This window comes from Danio aesculapii, chromosome 2 (genome assembly GCF_903798145.1).
Source record: "Danio aesculapii chromosome 2, fDanAes4.1, whole genome shotgun sequence".
Taxonomy (NCBI): domain Eukaryota; kingdom Metazoa; phylum Chordata; class Actinopteri; order Cypriniformes; family Danionidae; genus Danio; species Danio aesculapii.
This window is the reverse complement of record NC_079436.1, coordinates 58,647,255-58,667,678: the sequence shown is the minus strand read 5'-3', so window position 1 is coordinate 58,667,678 and position 20,424 is coordinate 58,647,255. Positions and strand designations below refer to the sequence as shown.

General features: G+C 38.5%; 2 protein-coding genes across 6 annotated transcripts; both read right to left on the bottom strand.

Moving 5' to 3' along the window:
- Nucleotides 1-1,302: 1,302 nt before the first annotated feature.
- Nucleotides 1,303-7,690, bottom strand: LOC130214823 (zinc finger protein 41). 2 transcript variants are annotated; one of them, XM_056446657.1, is made up of 2 exons: nt 7,388-7,690; nt 1,303-5,261 (listed from the first exon to the last, which is right to left on the bottom strand). In XM_056446657.1, the coding sequence occupies exons 1-2, from the start codon at nt 7,641-7,643 to the stop codon at nt 4,564-4,566; spliced, it is 954 nt and encodes a 317-aa protein (XP_056302632.1). In that variant the 5' UTR covers nt 7,644-7,690; the 3' UTR covers nt 1,303-4,563. The 2 variants fall into 2 exon arrangements, with proteins under 2 accessions (XP_056302632.1, XP_056302638.1); XM_056446663.1 differs by having other exon boundaries at nt 7,433-7,690.
- Nucleotides 7,691-12,665: 4,975 nt separating this feature from the next.
- Nucleotides 12,666-18,512, bottom strand: si:ch211-155e24.3 (uncharacterized protein LOC100150696 homolog). 4 transcript variants are annotated; one of them, XM_056446623.1, is made up of 4 exons: nt 18,030-18,512; nt 16,570-16,664; nt 14,820-14,883; nt 12,666-14,666 (listed from the first exon to the last, which is right to left on the bottom strand). In XM_056446623.1, exons 1-4 carry the CDS (start codon nt 18,232-18,234, stop codon nt 14,008-14,010), a joined length of 1,023 nt encoding a protein of 340 aa, XP_056302598.1. In that variant the 5' UTR covers nt 18,235-18,512; the 3' UTR covers nt 12,666-14,007. The 4 variants fall into 4 exon arrangements, with proteins under 4 accessions (XP_056302598.1, XP_056302614.1, XP_056302622.1 ...); XM_056446639.1 differs by lacking the exon at nt 18,030-18,512 and adding an exon at nt 17,891-18,023; XM_056446647.1 differs by lacking the exon at nt 18,030-18,512 and adding an exon at nt 17,610-17,851.
- Nucleotides 18,513-20,424: the final 1,912 nt, after the last annotated feature.

Genomic DNA, 20,424 nt, shown 5'->3' with positions numbered 1-20,424 from the left:
AGGTATTGAAGTATTGTTTATATACAGTTATTAATGTTTTCAGCCCTTAATCAATGTCTGATTCGTTGCATTATATCAATGTTTCTTCTGTAGTGTTTTATGGAAGAAAAGGAAAGTCATGCAGGTTTGGAGCAATATAATGATTGAGTAAATGAGGTCCGCTTTTGGATATTTTATCCTAGTTTGACTGGATCACAGTGAAAAAATAATTATATTTTATATATATATATATATATATATATATATATATATATATATATATATATATATATATATATATATATATATATATATATATATATATATATATAACATATATATATATAAATAGAGAGAGATGTATATAGATATATAAAATACAGACATGTAAATATAAATAAATCTACTAAACTAGTTTTGCAGATCATACATCACTCGTTCTACCTCTGCATTCCTTCAAACCAAGTTGTCTTTAAGACTTTTTGTTTATTAAACTTATTATTATTCAGAAGTTTTGATCAATAGTGTGTCTGCTTATGCAACTACATCAAATATTTCTCTTTTCCTAATTATTGTTGCCACTGTAAAGACGTGATGTATTAATATCTAGCGTATCTGACTCAGTTTTATTTACTACTGTATAAAATAATTATTCTCCAGGATCTACTGAACAGCATTGGTCAGTGTACGGAGTCCTATTTTAACTGTGGACTCATTAATTACTATTAATTACAGTATTGCACTATTTTTAATGTTACTGTAAATTTGTGCTATTGGTGGTGTTTTTTTACTCTAGTGTTAATAATCAGACCTTGGCGGCTGCATAAACTGTTGTTTACTAGTCTTAATCAAGTGTTCTTTAATAAAATAATTTAAGTTGGTCATATTAAAATAGTTTCCAGAATGACCCGTCCAACAAGGGGACGTTCTCAAAGTTATGACTGTTAATGAGTTACAAACAGGAGTGTTCCCTTAATTTCCTTATAACCTTAAACTTTTAATAATGTGGATTATGAAAATATCTGCACAATATTTCTGAGAAAGTTTCAGAGCATTCAGGGAATGTTCTAGTAATGTTTGCAAAACAATAACATGGACAATTACCTTGAGATCTGTATAACAAAGAAAAAATGTATAAAGAGCATTTATATAACTTAAGCAGAACATATTTCTGTTTGTTAGACGGTCATAACAGTTCTGTAAAACTACTTCCTGTTAATGCAATTGGCCTGTGAAGTTAATGATCATTTAGGATTTTTTTTGTAAATATTCTCAATGCAAACTGTTGGTGTACTAGTGTTTCTACAAACAAACAACACTGTATTGAGCTGTGAAGATCTTTATTAAATGCAAATGTGAACTGAAGGCTCGTCCATTAGCAGTTTGTGTCTTTGGACTGACGGAAGGCACTGATTGGTCACGGTTGATGTGTGTGTTTCAGCCATATGTTCTCATGTGTGTTTGTGTGTATTAGGATGGATCTTCTGGGGCCTGTATTATAGAGCCGATTAGCCAGTTAAGTTTTAGTTTGCACTAAGCCTGAGTTTCAAGTATCTTGAAGTCAAATCAATGCTTCTGTGACCTGTTGCATGAAGCTAGATGGCAAACTGAGTTCCAGAGGTAATATATCATACTGAGGTATGTGAGGTATGTTTCCATGGCAACAAAGAATGATGAAAGCCAAGCTACCTTCATGCTAAACACAAATCTTATTACGTTAGCTTAAACATTTTTACAATTGTAGGTGGATTGAGCATAAAAAGATTTGGTTTTCTAATTAGAAGCGAAAATCATTTCTGTGTGCATCTAGAACCCAGGTTTGGTGGAAACTTAACTGGCTAACCAGCTTATTTAGCTTCATGGAACCTAACACCCAAGACTGATACAAACTAAACTGAAACTTTAGTTCCTAGCCAGTTAATCAGGCTTCATAGTACATAAAACCCATGATTAGTGCAAACTAAACTGTAAGTCTTCATGCATTTGTGTGTATTAAGATGGATCTTTTGGGGCCTGTATTATGAAGCCGGTTAACAAGTTAAGTTTGTTTAATTTGCACCAAGCCCGGGTTTTAAGTACGTTCAGCCTAAATTTACCATCAACATTTATGGAATCTTAAACCTAGGATTACTGCAAAGTAAACTGAAATTTAACTGGTTAGCCACCTTATCCAGCTTCGTGGTATCTAAAACCCAGATTTAGTGTAAACTAAACTGGCAGTGGCCAGTCAGTTAATCTGGATTTATAGTATCTAAAACCCAGGATTAGTGCAAACTAAACAAACTTAATTGGCTAGCCTGGTTATCCAGCTTCAAGGTACATAAAACCCAGGATTGGTGCAAACTAAACTTGAACCCAAACCAACTTATCCAGCTTCATGAAACCTAAAACCCAAGATTTGAACAAACCAAACTGAAAAACCCAGACTTGTTATAAAATGAGATGAAATTTAACTGGCCGTGGCTAGCCAGTTAATCCAGTTTAATAGTATCTAAAACCCAAAATTTGGTGTAACATAACCTGAAACTTAACTGGTCGTGGCTAGCCAGTTCATCTGGCTTCATGGTACCTAAAACCCAGGATTGTGGTAAACTAAACTGCAATTTATCCAGCTTCATGGGATTAAAAAAAACCCAAGATTTAAACAAACTGAACTAAAACTTAACTGGCTAACCAATTTATCCAGCTTCATGGGATTAAAAAAACTCAAGATTTAAACAAACTGAACTAAAACTTAACTGGCTAACCAACTTATCCAGCTTCATGGGATTAAAAAACCCAAGATTTAAACAAACTGAACTAAAACTTAACTGGCTAACCAATTTATCCAGCTTTATTGTATTTAAAACACAGTGTTGGTGTAAAATTCACTGAAACTTAACTGGCTAGCCAGTTAATCCACCTACATAGTACCTAAAATCCAAGATTAGTGCAAACTAAACTGCAATTTATCCAGGTTTATGGTATTTAAAACACAGAATTGGTGTAAAACTCAGTGAACCTTATCTGGCTAGCCAGTTAATCTGGCTTCATAGTACCTAAAATCCAGGATTAGTGTAAACTAAACTGCAACTTATCTGGGTATATGGTATCTAAAAGTATTCGTGTAAAATAAATTGAAATTTAACAAGCTAGCCAGTTAATCCAGCTTCATGGTATCTAAAACCTGGGATTGGTGCAAACTAAACTTAAACCTAAACCAACTTATCTAGCATCATGGTACCTAAAACCCAGAATTAGTGCAGACTAAAGTGAATCTTAACCAATTTATCCAGCTTCATGGTATCGAAAACCCAGTATAAGTGCACACGACACTGCAATTTATCTAGTTTTATGGTACCTAAAACCTAGAATTGGTGCAATATAAACTGAAATTTAACTAGCTAGCCAGTTATTCCAGCTTTATGGTATCTAAAATCCAGAATTAGTGCAGACTAAACTGCAATTTATCTGGGTTCATGGTATCTAAAACACACTATTGGTGTAAAATAAATTTTAACTTAACTAGCTAGCCATTTAATCCAGCTTCATGGTATCTAAAACCCGGGATTGGTGCAAACTAAACTTGAACCTAAACCAACTTTTCCAGCTTCATGGTACCTAAAACCCAGGATTAGTGCACACTAAACTGCAACTTATCCAGTTTTATGGTACCTAAAACCTAGAATTGGTGCCAAATAAACTGAGACTTAACTGGCTAGCCAGTTAATTCGGCTTCATAGAACCCAAAATCCAGGATTAGTGCAAACTAAACTGCAATTTATCCAGGTTCATTGTATCTGTAACACTATTGGTGTAAATTAAATGGAAACTTAACTAGCTAGCCAGTTATTCCAGCTTCATGGTATCGAAAATCCAGAATTAGTGCAGACTAAACTGCAATTTATCTGGGTTCATGGTATCTAAAACACACTATTGGTGTAAAATAAATTTTTACTTAACTAGCTAGCCATTTAATCCAGCTTCATGGTATCTAAAACCCAGGATTCGTGCACACTAAACTGCAACTTATCCAGTTTTATGGTACCTAAAACCTAGAATTGGTGCCAAATAAACTGAGATTTAACTGGCTAGCCAGTTAATCCGGCTTCATAGTACCCAAAATCCAGGATTAGTGCAAACTAAACTGCAATTTATCCAGGTTCATTGCATCTAAAACACACTATTGCTGTAAATTAAATGGAAACTTAACTAGCTAGCCATTTAATCCAGCTTCATGGTATCTAAAACCCCGGATTGGTGCAAAGTAAACTTAAACCTAAACCAATTTATCCAGCTTCATGGTACCTAAAACCCAAGATTTATTTAAAAAACTGAACTAAAAATGAACCAGCTTATCCAGATTCATGGTATCTAAAACACAGAATTGGTGTAAAATTCACTGAAACTGAACTGGTTAGCCAGTTAATCTGGCTTCATAGTACCTAAAATTCAGGATTAGTGCAAACTAATCCAGCTTCTTGGTACCTAATACCTAAGTTTGGTGCAGACTAAACTGAAACTTAACTGGCTAACCAGCTTATCCAGCTTCATGGAACCTAAAGCCCAAGTGTGTGTGATGGATCAGGTGTCTGTGTGTGTGTGTCAGCTATAGTTCTTCATGTGTGTGTGTGTCCTGCGGTGGATCTTCTGGTGTGTGCGCAGGTTGCTCTGCTGTGAGAAGTGTTTTCCGCAGGTCGTGCAGCTGAAGGGCTTCTCTCCGGTGTGTATTCGTCTGTGCATCTGCAGGTGACTGAAACGGTCAAAGCTTTTCCCACAGAACGAGCAGATGAACCACTTCTCCTGCACGCCGTCCCTCTGCTGCACCGCTTCCCTCGTCATAAACACATGTCTGCTGCTGCTGGGGGTCTGGTTATGATCCTGAACATGTGCAACATCAGGGAAATCTCTGATCGGTTGCGTGAGTTCTGCTTTTTCAGCCCATGAGTTCTGCATCACAGACTCAAAACTGATGCTGTGGAAGGTTTGTGTGCTGTCGACCGATGTAAATGAGCATGCGTGTGCTTTTGCAGGAGTAACAGAGCAGTGTGGATCCTCAGCGAACTCTGTGCTTTCCTGGAGATCTTCATCTGAGGGTAAGTTCTGCTTGGTGTCTGCGTGGATCAGTACGCTGAACTCTTCCTCAATGTTAGCATCCTCATCTTCATCTCCTCTTTCTGAACTGTAGATCTGTGTGTGTGTTTCTACAATGGAAGGGTTTTCATCAGGTTTATGGTTGGTCTGGTTTTCGTCTAGATTTCTGTCAAGGTGAAGATGAGCTGCAGGTTTCTGAATGAGACGGCCTGCGGAGAAACAAGACAAAAACACTCAAATCAGCCTAAGAAATAGCATATACACTACCTGGCCACTTTATTAGGTACACTTTACTAGTACCGGGTTGGACCCCTTCTTGCCTTCAGAACTGCTTTAATCCTTCATGGCAGAGATTCAACAAGCTACTGGAAATATTCCTCAGAGATTTTGCTCCATATTGACATGAGAGCATCACACAGTTGCTGCAGATTTGTCGGCTGCACATCCATGATGCCAATCTCCCGTTCCACCACATCCCAAAGGTGCTCTATTGGATTGAGCTCTGGTGACTGTGGAGGCCATTTGAGTACAGTGAACTCATTGTCATGTTCAAGAAACCAGTCTGAGATGATTCACACTTTGACATGGTGCGTTATCCTGCTGGAAGTAGCCATCAGAAGATGGAGACACTGTGCTCATAAAGGGATGGACATGGTCAGCAACAATACTCAGGTAGGCTGTGGTGTTGACACCATGCTCAATTGGTACTAATGGACCCAAAGTATGCCAAGAAAATCTCCCCCACACCCTTACACCACCACCACCAGCCTGAACTGCTGATACAAGGCAAGATGGATCCATGCTTTCATGTTGTTGAGGCCAAATTCTGAGCCGAGCATCCGAATGTGGCAGCAGAAATGGAGACTCATCAGACCAGAGTCACTTAAATCCCCTTTCTTCCCCATTCTGATGCTCGCTTTGAACTGCAGCAGATCGTCTTGACCATGTCTACATGCCTAAATGCATTGAGTTGCTGCAATGTGATTGGCTGATTAGAATTCGCGTTAACGAGCAGTTGGACAGGTGTACCTAATAAAGTGGCAGGCGAGAGTATATCAATCCTAGACAATATCAGCACTTAAAAATATCTCTCTTTAATGTGGTGTTGGGAAAATTCTGCAGTCTGGCCATATTCTTTGGAGTAGCTGGATAACTTTTATTGTAATATTTAAAATTATCCAATTTATTTAAGTTTTTAACTCTTCTAAATCATAAAAATACGATGTTTGCTGATATTCCAGAAATATGCTAAGGGAACTTGTTTATCTGCAAAACGATGCTAAAGTCAGTTATTCTCCTTTCATAGATATACACGCTAGATATCGCATACGGACCCTGGCTATGCGTCAATACATATTGGTACAGTGCTCCCAGGACAAAAGTCATTCAACCGCACTAGTCAAGACTAAAGCTAATGTAAAGATGCTGGACTTTAGCGCTGTGTACAGGTGTAGTAATGAGCAAACAAAGCACAAAGGCAGAACATTTCATAGGTAAGATTTCCTTTTTACGATATTTTATTATGTTTATTATTATTTATGTCACGAACTTTTGTGCTCAACAACTAGCGTTATTGATGACAATAACTGCACTGACCATAAGGCAAAGTAGCACTAAATACTAGACTTATGCTAGTTTTGTTAGATAAAATCAGCAAACAGTGTAAATAAAATATGACAAGACGCTGCGCTGCCAGAAACTTGTATTATTGTCGGCTCAGTGAAGTAACGGCTAGTGTTTGAAGAAACATAAGGGTGCCTAACATAACAGTGCCTGCGCTGTAATGTGTATACTGTCCTCCCTAAATTATTGAAGATTACGAATGTTATACCATTTAAATCAGAAGGGTGGATTTGCAAGTCTGCCACTGAACCTTCATTCATTTCAAAGGAGCTATGTCCTGAACTAAAATGGCGGCTCTATTGACGCATTACTTCCAATAGACAACAGTAGCATAGGCAACATCTAATGTAAATATCTATGCTCTCCTTTGACAGTGTTCGTTCTGTGTCAGAATGTCTGTCTGACTCTGACAGCGCTAGCGTTTACAGGCTTCATTTTGTTTTATACGCTTGAACAACTAAATAAATGTTTGTCTATTTAACTGATTTTATTTTATTATTCGATGCTGTAAAAGGAACCTTATTACATTAAAAATAGTCACATTAACCTTTCACCGGAAGTTAATTATTAGCTGAAAACACTAGCTGGATGTACATCTACATACTGAAATAAAAGTCTCACAACTTCCGGTTCACGCGGACTAAATGGTAAATCAATAATAAAAATAGTGTTAGTACTCTTTGATTTTTACACAAGCTATATCTTTAAGCACCTTGTGGATGGTGAACGCGGTAAGTAGTTTCCACTATGACGTTACCGTTCCCAGCGGCGGACTGTGCGGTGGGCGCGGGCTGCTGGAGCGTCTCCGCCGCCGTGAGTCTCCGGTTGAGCTCGTGAATCTGCGCGTCCCGGTGTTTAATCTGCAGCCGCAGGAGCTTCAGTCCCTCCTCATGCAGACGAAGGATCTCTAACACCGCGGACTCCAGCACCGCCTTTAGCCTGCTCTCAAACACCGACATAATCAGCATCAGCAGCCCGGAGGACTTCCATCCGTTTACCGGTTGTCGCTAGTTGGATACAGCTGCGGCCGGAAGTTGACGAGAATTATTTATATTATTTATTAAATTACACTTTAAATTGTATTTACTTAACTTCTACCCCGTTACTAAACATCACAGTAATGTAAAAACAGTAAAAATACCGTATATTATTTATTAAATTATCAATTAAATTGTATTATTAACATCTAGCAGTTACACCAACCCTAAAACAAACACTCGCTGTGATGTCAAAATATTCATTATACAGAGTACCGAGGATAATTCATAGTATTTATTAAATTATCCATTAAATTGTATTTTATTAACGTCTACTCCTACCCCAACCCTAAACGCAGCCCTCGCATAATGTCAAAATATTAATTTTTATAGTGTCATATAAATTATCCTATATTTAAGTGCGTATCCAAAGCTGTATCCCTTTTAGACTTCACGGTTTATTTACCGAAGGATGAGAACGGAGCACTTCCTGCTTCAGCAGCAGATACCGTAAATACCGAAGAAAAAGAGCGCACACAAGACTGCCAGTCACTTAAAGAGACATACCCTCATATTTAATCTACTCATCATTTACTTGTTTCAAACCTTTGCGAGTTTCTTTCTTCTGTTAAACCGAAAAGAAGATATTTTGAGATGTCAGAAAATTGTAACCATTGACTTTTTTCCTACTGTGGAAGTTAATGGTTACATGTTTTTAGCTTTCTTCAAAATATCTCCTTTTGTGTTCAACAGAAGAAAGAAACTCTAAGGTTTAAAACCACTAGAGGGTGAGTAAATGGTAAGTTTTTAATTTTGGGTTGAACTATCTCTTTAATCGTCTTGTGAAGGCTGAATGTGATCATTTCCACAAATTCCTCACATGAAAAAATAATACAGTATTTACTATAGTGTTTTTGAACTATACTGTATATATTATAGTATTTACAACATTTGTACTAACTGTTGAACTGATGAACTGTAAAATAAAAATACTGTAATTTTTACTACAGTACACTGTGGTGTATTGTAGTATATTCCCTATAGTTGGAGAACTAAAACATTGGGTCATTTGTTTGTAAGTTTTTGTTACCATAGCAACTGTAGAATCACCATGACAGATCAATTACTATAGTTGTTGCATTAGCATAGCAACTGAAAAATCACCACAGCAGATCAATTACTATAGTTGTTGCATTACCATAGCAACTGAAGAATCACCATGACAGATCAATTACTGGAGTTGTTGCGTTACCATAGCAACTGTAGAATCACCACAACAGATCAATTACTGTAGTTGTTGCATTACCATAGCAACTGTAGAATCACCACAACAGATCAATTGCTATAGTTGTTGCGTTACCATAGCAGCTGAAGGATCACCACTACAGATCTATTACTATAGTTGTTGCGTTACCATAGCAGCTGAAGAATCACCAGGACAGATCTATTACTATAGTTGTTGCGTTACCATAGCAACTGAAGAATCACCACAACAGATCTATTACTATAGTTGTTGCGTTACCATAGCAACTGAAGAATCACCACGACAGATCAATTACTGTAGTTGTTGCGTTACCTTAGCAACTGTAGAATCACCACGACAGATCTATTATTATTAATGTTGCGTTACCATAGCAAGTGTAGAATCACCACGACAGATCAATTACTATAGTTGTTGCGTTACCATAGCAAGTGAAGAATCATGACAGATCAATTACTGTAGTTGTTGCATTACCATAGCAACTGAAGAATCACCACGACAGATCAATTACTGTAGCTGTTGCATTACCATAGCAACTGAAGAATCACCACAACAGATCAATTACTGTAGTTGTTGCGTTACCATAGCAGCTGAAGAATCACGACGACAGATCAATTACTGGAGTTGTTGCGTTACCATAGCAACTGAAGAATCACCACAACAGATCAATTACTGTAGTTGTTGCATTACCATAGCAACTGAAGAATCACCACGACAGATCAATTACTGTAGCTGTTGCATTACCATAGCAGCTGAAGAATATCCACGACAGATCAATTACTGTAGTTGTTGCGTTACCATAGCAGCTGAAGAATCACGACGACAGATCAATTACTGGAGTTGTTGCGTTACCATAGCAACTGAAGAATCACCACAACAGATCAATTACTGTAGTTGTTGCATTACCATAGCAACTGAAGAATCACCACAACAGATCAATTACTGTAGCTGTTGCATTACCATAGCAGCTGAAGAATATCCACGACAGATCAATTACTGTAGTTGTTGCGTTACCATAGCAGCTGAAGAATCACGACGACAGATCAATTACTGGAGTTGTTGCGTTACCATAGCAACTGAAGAATCACCACAACAGATCAATTACTGTAGCTGTTGCATTACCATAGCAACTGAAGAATCACCACAACAGATCAATTACTGTAGCTGTTGCATTACCATAGCAACTGTAGAATCACCATGACAGATCAATTACTGTAGTTGTTGTTACCATAGCAACTGAAGCATCACCATGACAGATCTATTACTATAGTTATTGCGTTACCATAGCAACTGAAGAATCACCACGACAGATCTATGACTATAATTGTTGCATCACCATAGCAACTGTAGAATCAAAACATTAATTACTATTATAAAACTATTAACTCCTTTCACACATAAAGACCTTTCCGGAAAATTACCGTCAGTTTTCCAGAAAGGTCTGTATGTGTGAACAGGCCCTTTTTGAAAATACCGGTAAATTCGTTTCCGGCAATTTTCCGGAAAGAGAAGTTGTAACATTATCTGTAATTTTCCGGAATGCTGCGCTGTGAACGCAGAAGGAAGATTGCCAGAAAGAGCACGTTTACGATTAGAACACGCTAACGTGAGACGTCTGATCCAGCCAATCAGAACATTCAGACGCATGCACATCTGCACTGTTTATTCTGCACTTTGAATATTTTTCCAGACACATTTAGCTGCTGGATGTTAGTCAGATAATGCTTCTATGTTCATTATTAATGCCAACTGTGGAAACAAATATTGATAAAATGCTTATGACAAACTGCTGTTTGTTTACCTTCAAGCTCTGCTTCAGTTGCTGGACGCGTGTGCACGTAAAGCAACAGGTGAGCGCCAGCACACACACATATTATTTAAACATTGACAGTGCTTCTCTATATGTTTTCATCTAAGTTGTTCACAATACTGATCCATTCACAGAGTTTACTATGTAGTTAAATGTGTAAACATATACCTGCGGTTCTGCTTTGGATGTCTCAGGGTAAAAGCTTTAAATAAAAGTGAAACCATCAACAAAAGCCTGACCCCTTCTATTTTTACAAACACCAGCGCAGCCATTTAGAGCTCATTTCTGGTTAATGATGTCAGAATTTACTGGTATTTTGGGATGGATGTGTGAATGGTCTTTTTTTTTATTTACCAGTATAGTCCGGATATTTACCAGTATCGCTGTGTGAAAGGGGCTATAGTTTTTGCTTTACCATAGCAGCTGTAGAATCACCACAACAGATCTAATTCTGAACAAAGAGACACACACACACGATGTGTTTATTGTTGTTAATCATCAAAATAGGCTATCTAACAACTTAATATTATTAACATTTAAAATACATGGCATTATATTCCAGTAATGCCAACAAAAAATGTAAACTTTAAAGTAAAAAAAAGATAAATATATATTTTTAAAAGTTCAAACGGAATCAGCAAATCACCATTTCTAAATCTTTAATTCAGTCATGCAGACAGATAACACGTAGCACACACAACACATGATATAATACAGCTTGAAAACAAATAAAATACAAAAATACGACTTTAGAAGTGTAAGAAAAGCACATCTAAAACACTGCAATGTCCCGCAGGCACTAGCTGTGTTTCCATCCAAAGATGTGAATTAGATTTATGCGCAAAACTGGAATATTGCATAAACATAAAGCAGCGTTTCCATCCAATCAGAATCAAGAGACCAAAATCCTCACTTCCTGCTAAACTTGCACAAATATTGCTCAGAGAAGTGTAGTTCCATGCGTTGGGGGAAGACACTGTGCTCGTTTCTTCTATAATAAATGAGTTGCACCTCAGAAGGTATATAGTTATATAAACCTGCTATACTTGTCATGTTACCTTGGCAACTGTAGAATAACCACAACAAATCAATCACTGTAGTTGTCTTGTTACCATGGCAAGTATAGAATCACACAATGAATCAACTACTGAGGTTGTTGTTACCATGGCAACTATAGAATTGGCACAACAGATCACTTGCTGTAGTTGTTGTGTTACCGTGACAACTATAGAACGACCACAATGAATCAATTGATCCTTCGCTATGCCCCGCCCTCCTTAGTTACTGTTGTTACGGCTGTCAAGCTTTCATGCCTGGCACGTCTATTACAGTATGTATGCGCCAGTGTCAGACATTTCCAGGGAGATAATTGGTCATTTTTGTCAAACAGGTAAGATATCTGAGCAAGCCAGACAAAAAAGACTAGTATGCATTACAGGGGCATATTCACAACGCAAGCGATTAGAAATTAATTGAATTAAAATTGAAGCAAAGCCTAGCTGCCTCATATGCTGACCGATCAACATCTTAGTTCATGCACAGCAGGTGAGGTGAAATCTAAAAATAATATAATAATAACTAATTAAACTCTGATTTCTCTTTTTTAGCCAAAAAGCCTGACAGACTATTGTGCAATAAAATATTTTCCCTACCAGCAAATATTAATCCGACAGCAAATATGAAAAAAAACTGACATCAAATATGAAAGCAGACACTAACCGCCATCACTAACCGCCTATAACGCCATCATCAACGACTAAATCTCCAAAAGACAGACAAAAACATCTGTGAATTGTACCTCTGACAGGGAGACGAGGGTTTAAAATGACTGAAACAGCTGCAGGTAAAGTATTGTAATTGATTCCAAGTGCCCAGTTTGTGATCACATCTCTGTTTTGTTCTGTTGATATGATCCAAATATTCATAGCTTGAAAAGGATGGAAAATGACTGAATTGTGCTGCCTTTATGGCCCCCACATGGCTTGATCTACGCCTGGCATTTCTCCCCTCGGAGAAATTCCACTACCCCATCCAAACTTTTAGGATACCGGGTATCAGATTTGCATAATCCATATGCACAACGCTTTGGCTTGTTTCCCTTGCTCGAAAGCCTGACAAACCTCCTACGCCTATTTACAGTTGCTCAGCCACGATTGGTCTGTGACTGTTTTCGGGTGTGGCTTAGCGAAGGGTCAATTACTGAAGTTATGTTACCATGGCAACTATAGAATTAGCATAACAGATCAATTACTGTAGTTGTTGTTTTACCATTGCAATTGTAGAATCAGCACAACAGATCAATTACAGTAGTTGTTACCATGGAAACTATAGAATCGCCAAAACAGACCAATTACTGTAGTTGATGTTGTTACCATAGCAACTATAAAAAGACCACAATGAATCAATTACTGTAGTTGTTTTGTTACAATGGCAAATATAGAACTGCCACAACAGATCAATTACTATAGTTGTTGTTTTACCATGGCAACTGCAGAGTATCTACAACGGTTCAATTACTGTAGTTGTAATGTTACCATGGCAACTATAGAATTGATACAACAGATCAATTACTCAACTTGTGTTACCATGGCAACTATAGAATCAACACAACAGATCAATTACTGCAGTTGTTGAGTTACTGTTGCAACTATAGAATCGGCACAAAAGATTACTGTATTTGTTGTGTTACCATGACAACTATAGAATCGCTATAACAGATCAATTACTGTAGTTGTTGTGTTGCCATGGCAACTATAGAATCGCTATAACGGATCAATTACTGTAGTTGTTGTTACCATGGCAACTATAGAATCGCTATAACAGATCAATTACTGTATTTGTTGTTACCATGGTAACTATTAGTTAGCTACAACAGATCAATTACTGTAGTTGTTGTGTTACCATGGCAACTATAGAATCACTATAACATATTAATTACTGTATTTGTTGTTACCATGGCAACTATAGAATCGCTATAACGGATCAATTACTGTAGTTGTTGTTACCATGGCAACTATAGAATCGCTATAACAGATGAATTATTGTAATTGTTGTTACCATGGCAACTATATAATCGCTATAACAGATCAATTACTGTATTTGTTGTTACCATGGCAATTATAGAGTCACTACAACAGATCAATTACTGTAGTTGTTGTGTTTCCATAGCAACAATTGAATCAGCACAACAGATTAATTACTGTAGTTGTAACTTAATGCAATATTCCAAAGTGTGCATAAAAATAAAAGGATGGAAACAGCGGTTTACTCCTCCACCGTCAGGATCACCTGTTCTCCCAGGCGTCTGTGTGCATGCGCTGGTGTGATTTGAGGCTGGATCTCTGTGTGAAGCGTTTCCCGCACTGTGTGCATTGATACGGCTTCTCTCCGCTGTGCACGACGGCGTGTCGGATGAGATTACAGTGTTTGGTGAAGCTGCGTCCGCACTGCGCGCAGGTGAAGGGCTTTTCTCCAGTGTGACTGCGCAGATGCTCCTTCAGCTGACTAAAGCGACTGAAGTTTTTGCGGCAGAACGTGCAGCTGTAGCGCTTCACCTCCACACCGGAGTGCCAATGAGTCCGCAGCCGCCGCACGCTCGCGCTCACACCACACATAGAAGCCTCGTCACGCTCTCCCGCATTGAACTCCATCTGTGTGTGATCGTCTGATTGTGCATGCGTGTCGTCTTCATGCTGGAGGGGTTGTTCTGCTGGTGTGTTTTCTAGCTGGACGTCGATGGGTTGTTCAAATGTCCAGTGCTGGTGGTTTTCTTCTTCAGCTTTAACCTGGAGCTCCACACACTCCTCCTCTTCCTCTTGGTCGTGTTTTACATGCTCTGCTGATGTCTGTGTGTGTGCGAAGAGTGTGTTTTGGATTTCCGAAGCATCAAAATTTGCTTTTGGGATCTCTGTGTTGTGCTCACTGGGAATCTGCTGTTCAGTGCCTGTGTATTGCAGAAGAAACCTGAGTATGAGTCCCTTTAACGCAAGTCTGTTCTCTTGACGGCCATCTTTGTATTCAGTTCGGTTCATCTTTATTTCTATAGCACATTTAATTAAAAGGTAAATCAGAAAAATGTTGCTTTATTTATTTATACCTGCTGGTTCCTGTTCCTGTTTGATTTCTGGAGCTCTGGTTTCATCTTCTAGTAAACAGACTGACTGCAAAACACAAGAACAGACGAATCATCAAACATGAAGGGTAAAAGTGATGAGATAAAACACGACAACAGCAAACTTTTAACACTGACCGGCCACTTTATTAGGTACACCTGCCAACTGCTTAACGCAAATTACTAATCAGCCAAACACATGGCAGCAGCAGTTCACAGTGAGCATCAGAATGAGGAAGAAAGGGGATTTAAATGACTTTGAACGTAACATGGTTGTTGGTGCCAGACGGGCTGCTCTGAGTATTTCAGAAACTGCTGATCTACTGAGATTCACGCACAACCATCTCTAGGGTTTACAGAGAATGGTTTGACAAAGAGGAAATATCCAGTGAGCGGCAGTTCTGTGGGCACAAACGCCTTGTTGTTGCCAGAGGTCAGAGGAGAATGGCCAGACTGGTTCCAGCTGATAGAAAGGCAACAGTAACTCAAATAAGCACTCGTTACAACCGAGGTCTGCAGAAGAGCATCACTGAACACACAACACGTCCAACCTTGAGGCGGATGGGCTACAGCAGCAGAAGACCACACCGGGTGCCGCTCCTGTCAGCTAAGAACAGGAAACTGAGGCTACAATTCACACAGGCTCACCAAAACTGGACAATAGAAGATTGGAGAAACGTTGCCTGGTCTGATGAGTCTCCATTTCTGCTGCTGCATTCGGATGCTCGGCTCACAATTTGGCCTCAACAACATGAAAGCATGGATCCATCCTGCCTTGTATCAGCGGTTCAGGCTGCTGGTGGTGGTGGTGTAATGGTGTGGGGGAGATTTTCTTGACACACTTTGGGTCCATTAGTACCAATTGAGCATGGTGTCAACACCACAGCCTACCTGAGTATTGTTACTGACCATGTCCATCCCTTTATGACCACAGTGTCTCCATCTTCTGATGGCTACTTCCAGCAGGATAACGCACCATGTCATAAAGCGCCAATCATCTCAGACTGGTTTCTTGAACATGACAATGAGTTCACTGTACTCAAATGGCCTCCACAGTCACCAGAGCTCAATCCAATAGAGCACCTTTGGGATGTGGTGGAACGGGAGATTGGCATCATGGATGTGCAGCCGACAAATCTGCAGCAACTGTGTGATGCTATCATGTCAATATGGAGCAAAATCTCTGAGGAATATTTCCAGTAGCTTGTTGAGTCTATACCACGAAGGATTAAGGCAGTTCTGAAGGCAAAAGCGAGTCCAACCCGGTACTAGTAAGGTGTACCTAATAAAGTGGCCGGGGAGTGTACATGACTAATAATACAGAGTGCAATAACTTAATATATATGTATATGTGTGTATGTACAATAAAAATGCATTTTTAAATAAGTTTTTTCAGGTAATATGATTTTTTTTTAAAACACTATTGTACACACATTAATAATACTTTTATTATTATTATTATTATATTACATGGCTCTTTAAATAAAAAGACTAAGGCTGTGTAATGTATTATGATATATATATATATATATATATAGTTATCAGGATATGAGAGCCCTAAAAAGTATATAAATTTTGAATAATGTTAATCATTTTATTAAATGTATTACAATCTGGAAATCTGGCTTTTAAAGCTCCTCTAGATGAGTGTGTTTTTCGGTGTGTGTGTGTGTGTGTGTGTGTGTGTGTGTGTGTGTGTGTGTGTGTGCGCGTATGCGTGTGTGTTCATCCTCACCTGCTCGATACTGAGCGTCTGATCTGGGGTCTGTTCTTGATCTCTGTGGTTCTTGAGCGGAGCAGAAAATCGGTCTGATGTTCCACAAATCCACACTGGAACACACACACACACACACACACACACACACACACACACACACACACACACACACACACACACACTCACACTCTTATCCTCTTGACTACATAAACCATCCTACTGGTATCTATTAGCAGATCAATTTGTGTGTTCACGTGTGTATTATGGTGTGTTTGCATGTGTGTGTAGTATGCAGTGTGTAGTGTGCTTATAACCTCTCCACCTGCTGACTCTCCGTCCATTCACACACACACACTTTCTCTTCTATAGTGAGTGTGTGTGTGTGTGTGTGTGTGTGTGTGTAGTATATATGTAGTACATATTGTGTGTGTAGTATGTAGTTTGCATCTCTGACCTCTCCCCATGCAGACTCTCCTCAGCCCAACGTCAAATAACACACACTTCCTCCTCTATAGTGTGTGTGTGTGTGTGAGTAGTATATATGTAATATGTAGTGTGCGTGTAGTATGCAGTGTGTAGTATATAAGTAGTGTGCATGTAGTGTGCATCTTTGACCTCTCCCCATGCAGACTCTCCTCAGCTCACCGTCCATTAACACACACTTCCTCCTCTATAGTGTGTGTGTAGTATGCAGTGTGTAGTATATATGTAGTGTGTGTGTAGTATACAGTGTGTAGTATATATGTAGTGTGTGTAGTATGCAGTGTGCATTTCTGACCTCTCTTGCGGACTCTCCTTAGCTCTCCGTCCATTAACACACACTTTTGTGTGTGTGTGTGTGTGAGTGTAGTATATATGTAATATGTAGTGTGTGTAGTATACAGTGTGTAGTATACAGTGTGTAGAGTGCATTTCTGACCTCTCCTACGGACTCTCCTCAACTCTCCGTCCATTAACACACACTTCCTCTTTTATAGTGTGTGTGTGTGTTTGTGTGTGTGTAGTATATATGTAATATATAGTATGTGTGTAGTATATATGTAGTGTGGGTCTCTGACCTCTCCTCCTACGGACTATCCTCAGCTCTCCGTCCATTAACACACACTTCCTCTTCTATTGTGTGTGTGTGTGTGTGTGAGAGAGTGTAGTATATATGTAATATGTAGTGTGTGTAGTATACAGTGTGTAGTGTGCATATCTGACCTCTCCTGCGGACTCTCCTCAGTTCTCCGTCCATTAACACACACTTCCTCGTTTATAGTGTGTGTGTGTGTGTAGTATATGTAATATATAGTATGTGTGTAGTATATATGTAGTGTGTGTAGTGTGGGTCTCTGACCTCTCCTCCTACGGACTCTCCTCAGCTCTCCGTCCATTAACACACACTTCCTCTTTTATAGTTTGTGTGTGTGTAGTATATGTAATATATAGTATGTGTGTAGTATATATGTAGTGTGTGTGTAGTGTGGGTCTCTGACCTCTCCTCCTACGGACTCTCCTCAGCTCTCCGTCCATTAACACACACTTCCTCTTCAGCGACTCGATGTCTCTCCGGCTGCGGCTCAGCTCGCTCCTCAGGCCGGCGCAGCTCTCCTCCACGCGCCGCTGGATCTCCTCCACCGCCGCCGCCGCCAGCACCTCCATGACGGACAGCAGCTGCGTCTGGAAGGCCATATTTTCCATTTGTAATCCGCCAAAACGATGTTTATTGATCTGCAGCACACGACGCACTCCGACTAATGTACCGCCGAATAACGTTAGCTAATAAACACACACACACGACCCTCTCCGTTCACAAGAAGCGGCGGAATGAAAACAGAGCAGGATTCGCGCTTATTCCTGCGTGTTTTTATTTTTAATTATAATGTATATTTAAATGTAATGTATGTTGGGTTGCAGCCACTATTGTCGTGTAAATATTATTGTCCGGAGCTCTGCTGAGGCGGCAAGCGTGCGGTCACGTGACGCTTTTCTTTGCGTTGGGTTGCCAGATCTGCTAAGCTAAATTACGCATGTCCATACTAAAGCAGAAATATACTAAAACTCGCCCAGTTCGCTTAAACTTGACATCTAACTATGCAACTCACATACATAAACTAATCATTCACATACTATGATACTATGAAAATACTATGATGAGTAAATATGGTAATCATTCATTAGCTTTGTACATTTTTATATGTATACCATATAATTATGATGTAGTTGAGTTTGTTTTGATTGGTTTTCAATGGAAATCCCTCCTTTTTTGGACATTTTTCTATTGAAATACATTAAAATAGCTTAGAAATACTGTGGTTAGTGATTATGGTAATCATTCAATACCATTGTACAATTGGTATTTACCATTTTAAACTTGCATATCGTTGTAGTGTTAATAATACATTCTGTATATTTTATTACTAGTTAATAATGATTTATACTGTTATAAAGCAGTCATAATGCTATATTTTATATCTGATGATCAGCAACGTGCAATAAATGAGTGAATATTATCTATCTATCTATCTATCTATCTATCTATCTATCTATCTATCTATCTATCTATCTATCTATCTATCTATCTATCTATCTATCGTTCTATCTATCTATCTATCTATCGTTCTATCTATCTATCGTTCTATCTAACGTTCCATCCATCCATCCATCCATCCATCCATCTATGAGCTCATTCCTCAAAAGTATTGATGTCAATGAAAGTGTGAGTGTCATCAGGATGAAAAGTCCTGACACCGTTGTTTATGAACAAGATGGCTTTGTCATGTTTTCATCATGTCAGTTTACTCTGTACATTTATTTCCAATGCAAAACAGTCCTGAAAATGCTCAAGACAGCATTATATACTGTGCACAGCCGTTTGAAGACTACAGTAAAGTTAGACATCACTGCATTTAGTGCGGTATCTGAGTACAAGACACTGAATATGTATGTTTCACATGTTTACTGCAGATGCTCTGTGCATTTCTAATTTATTCACAGCATTGTGCAAAAGAATAAACACCCTTATTTACAACAAACATACACTTCCTTTTTGTAGAGCTGTGCACAACTGTAGACAATATTGCAGCACATATTGGAACTGAACCCACAACATACACAGGTCTGTAAATCATTCATCAAATTCATCAAAAAAAGCTTTAACATTCTTTTAATAAAATTAACTTGACAGATTTTGACTAGTTCAACATTTGTTTCTGTAATGACTCCAGTAATGAAATGAGGACTATTAGTTTATTATGGACTGACTATTCAGCATTCACAAGTGTAGTTAACTTTGAGTGACATGACATAAGCTAATGATAATGTTATAAACAGCAGAGAGTTGTATGAACGCAGTAGATGCATGTCCAAAAGCGTCTGCAATCTGCTGGAAGGAGTGAGAAACTGCTACTGTGATTTGCACAAAAGACTAATTGTTTAGAGAAATGCACTAACTGTTGTGCAAATGTAAATAGTGCTGTGAGAAATGCACCAAAGCCACTGAGAAAAACTGGAAATGCTTGAACCGCGGACTTGGCAACCCTGATCGAGGCGGACCAGTCGTTTTTGATACTAAAGAAATTTAGAGAAACTTTGTAAAAGCGCCTCCTGCTGGACAGCAAAATGCACATTTACATGGATTTAAATGTTTTCAGTGCTTTTTGTGATCAACATATTATTTGAAGTTGGGAATAGTTTATATATGGCACGTTCCTAATAACATGAATTAAAAAAGTCATTATCAGATTAAAACAACTTATCAAATAAAGAAAGTTCCATCGTTCACCATTTTGTTGTTAATAATCAATTTCAAGTCATAACAAATGTATTCGTGAGTAAATACAATGAAAAACAAGATGCAAAATTCATTTCTAAATAGTTTTTGTTTGTATT

Bases quoted from the DNA above. Each gene is read 5' to 3' on its own strand.
- LOC130214823 (XM_056446657.1), bottom strand. From the start codon at position 7,643: ATGCTGATTATGTCGGTGTTTGAGAGCAGGCTAAAGGCGGTGCTGGAG. The intron at 5,262-7,387 runs GTGCTTAAAGAT...GTTTCTCCGCAG, and splicing joins CCGCGTTCACCATCCACAAG to GCCGTCTCATTCAGAAACCT.
- si:ch211-155e24.3 (XM_056446623.1), bottom strand. From the start codon at position 18,234: ATGGAAAATATGGCCTTCCAGACGCAGCTGCTGTCCGTCATGGAGGTG. The intron at 16,665-18,029 runs GTCAGAGACCCA...TGTGTGTTCCAG, and splicing joins GAGAGTCCGTAGGAGGAGAG to TGTGGATTTGTGGAACATCA. The intron at 14,667-14,819 runs GTATAAATAAAT...TGCAATACACAG, and splicing joins ACAGGAACAGGAACCAGCAG to GCACTGAACAGCAGATTCCC.